At 45.6% G+C, this 915-nt stretch overlaps 1 protein-coding gene across 1 annotated transcript in view; it reads left to right on the forward strand.

Annotated features, from left to right (window-relative positions):
* Nucleotides 1–218: 218 nt before the first annotated feature.
* The window catches only part of TEDC1 (tubulin epsilon and delta complex 1), a gene marked incomplete at its 5' end in the record, with an annotated part of 71973 nt that continues 71276 nt past the window's right edge, over nucleotides 219–915 (forward strand). The window contains one exon of the mRNA XM_010168795.1: nucleotides 219–297. Coding sequence (XP_010167097.1) covers nucleotides 219–297 — 79 coding nt within the window. The remainder of the gene's footprint in view (nucleotides 298–915) is intronic.

The following is a 915-nucleotide window of genomic DNA, read 5'->3' on the forward strand; positions in this document are numbered from 1 at the left end:
TGCTGTGCAGCCTGTCTTTTCCCGAGTGCACGTTACTGTAGCTGGGTTCATAGGACAGCTAATAGGTGAACCTGCCCCATTCAACAGTGTTGGCAGGATACAGGTGTGCTCTTCGCCTAACAACTGATGCTCAGATACAGGTTTAATTGCTTAATTAAAGCTAAATATATGACAGATACTTTGCCTGCTGCTCCCCCACCCCTCTCTTTCTTTTGCAGAGTTTAGATTTCTGGAGGCTGCTCTACACTCTTCTGAAACAAATCCATGGAGGCAAGTGGACAGAGGCTGATGCCACAGGTAATCTAGTCAGTCTGGCTGACTCTGCAATTTCCATCTGTCCCAGGGAAGTACTGGGACTGGTTTTGTAGCACCTTTTTTTTGGCTCCGTGCTCCCTGCCAGGAATGCTCTGTCTTTGCATTCCTGTTACGAACTTACTGTTGCATCACAGCTGTGCAGGCATGTTTACTCCTCTTTGGCTTGCTTTCTCCAGGAAACAGGGATGTTCTTGTGTCTGGTAGGGGCTCTGGCTTCCCTTTGACATTTTACACAGGTAAATCTCTGCATTCTCAGCGCCTGCAGAGATAATTACAGAAATAGATTTGGTTTTCTGTTATTCCAAGTACAATACTACTCCCCAGACTTCTCTCTTGAAAGATGTCTATCTAGAGCCCTTTTGTTGTCAGAGAAAGTTTTGAGAGTGGGATTGTCTGTGATGGATAGAGGTCTCCTCAGACCATGTCCACTTAAAATCCACTTTTGCCACTGAAATCAAAGAAACCTAAACAACATGGTTTTAGCCCCTGATGAGCTGGGAATCCAATGGCTCTGTAAATGGAGTTAAAAAAGGCTGAGCGTTGTGCATGATGCTTCTCAAGGAGTGTGGAGCAAAGCCAGCATAGTTTTGCTGGTAGCTC

Source organism: Antrostomus carolinensis, unplaced genomic scaffold (genome assembly GCF_000700745.2).
Source record: "Antrostomus carolinensis isolate BGI_N321 unplaced genomic scaffold, ASM70074v2 scaffold1935, whole genome shotgun sequence".
Taxonomy (NCBI): Eukaryota; Metazoa; Chordata; class Aves; order Caprimulgiformes; family Caprimulgidae; genus Antrostomus; species Antrostomus carolinensis.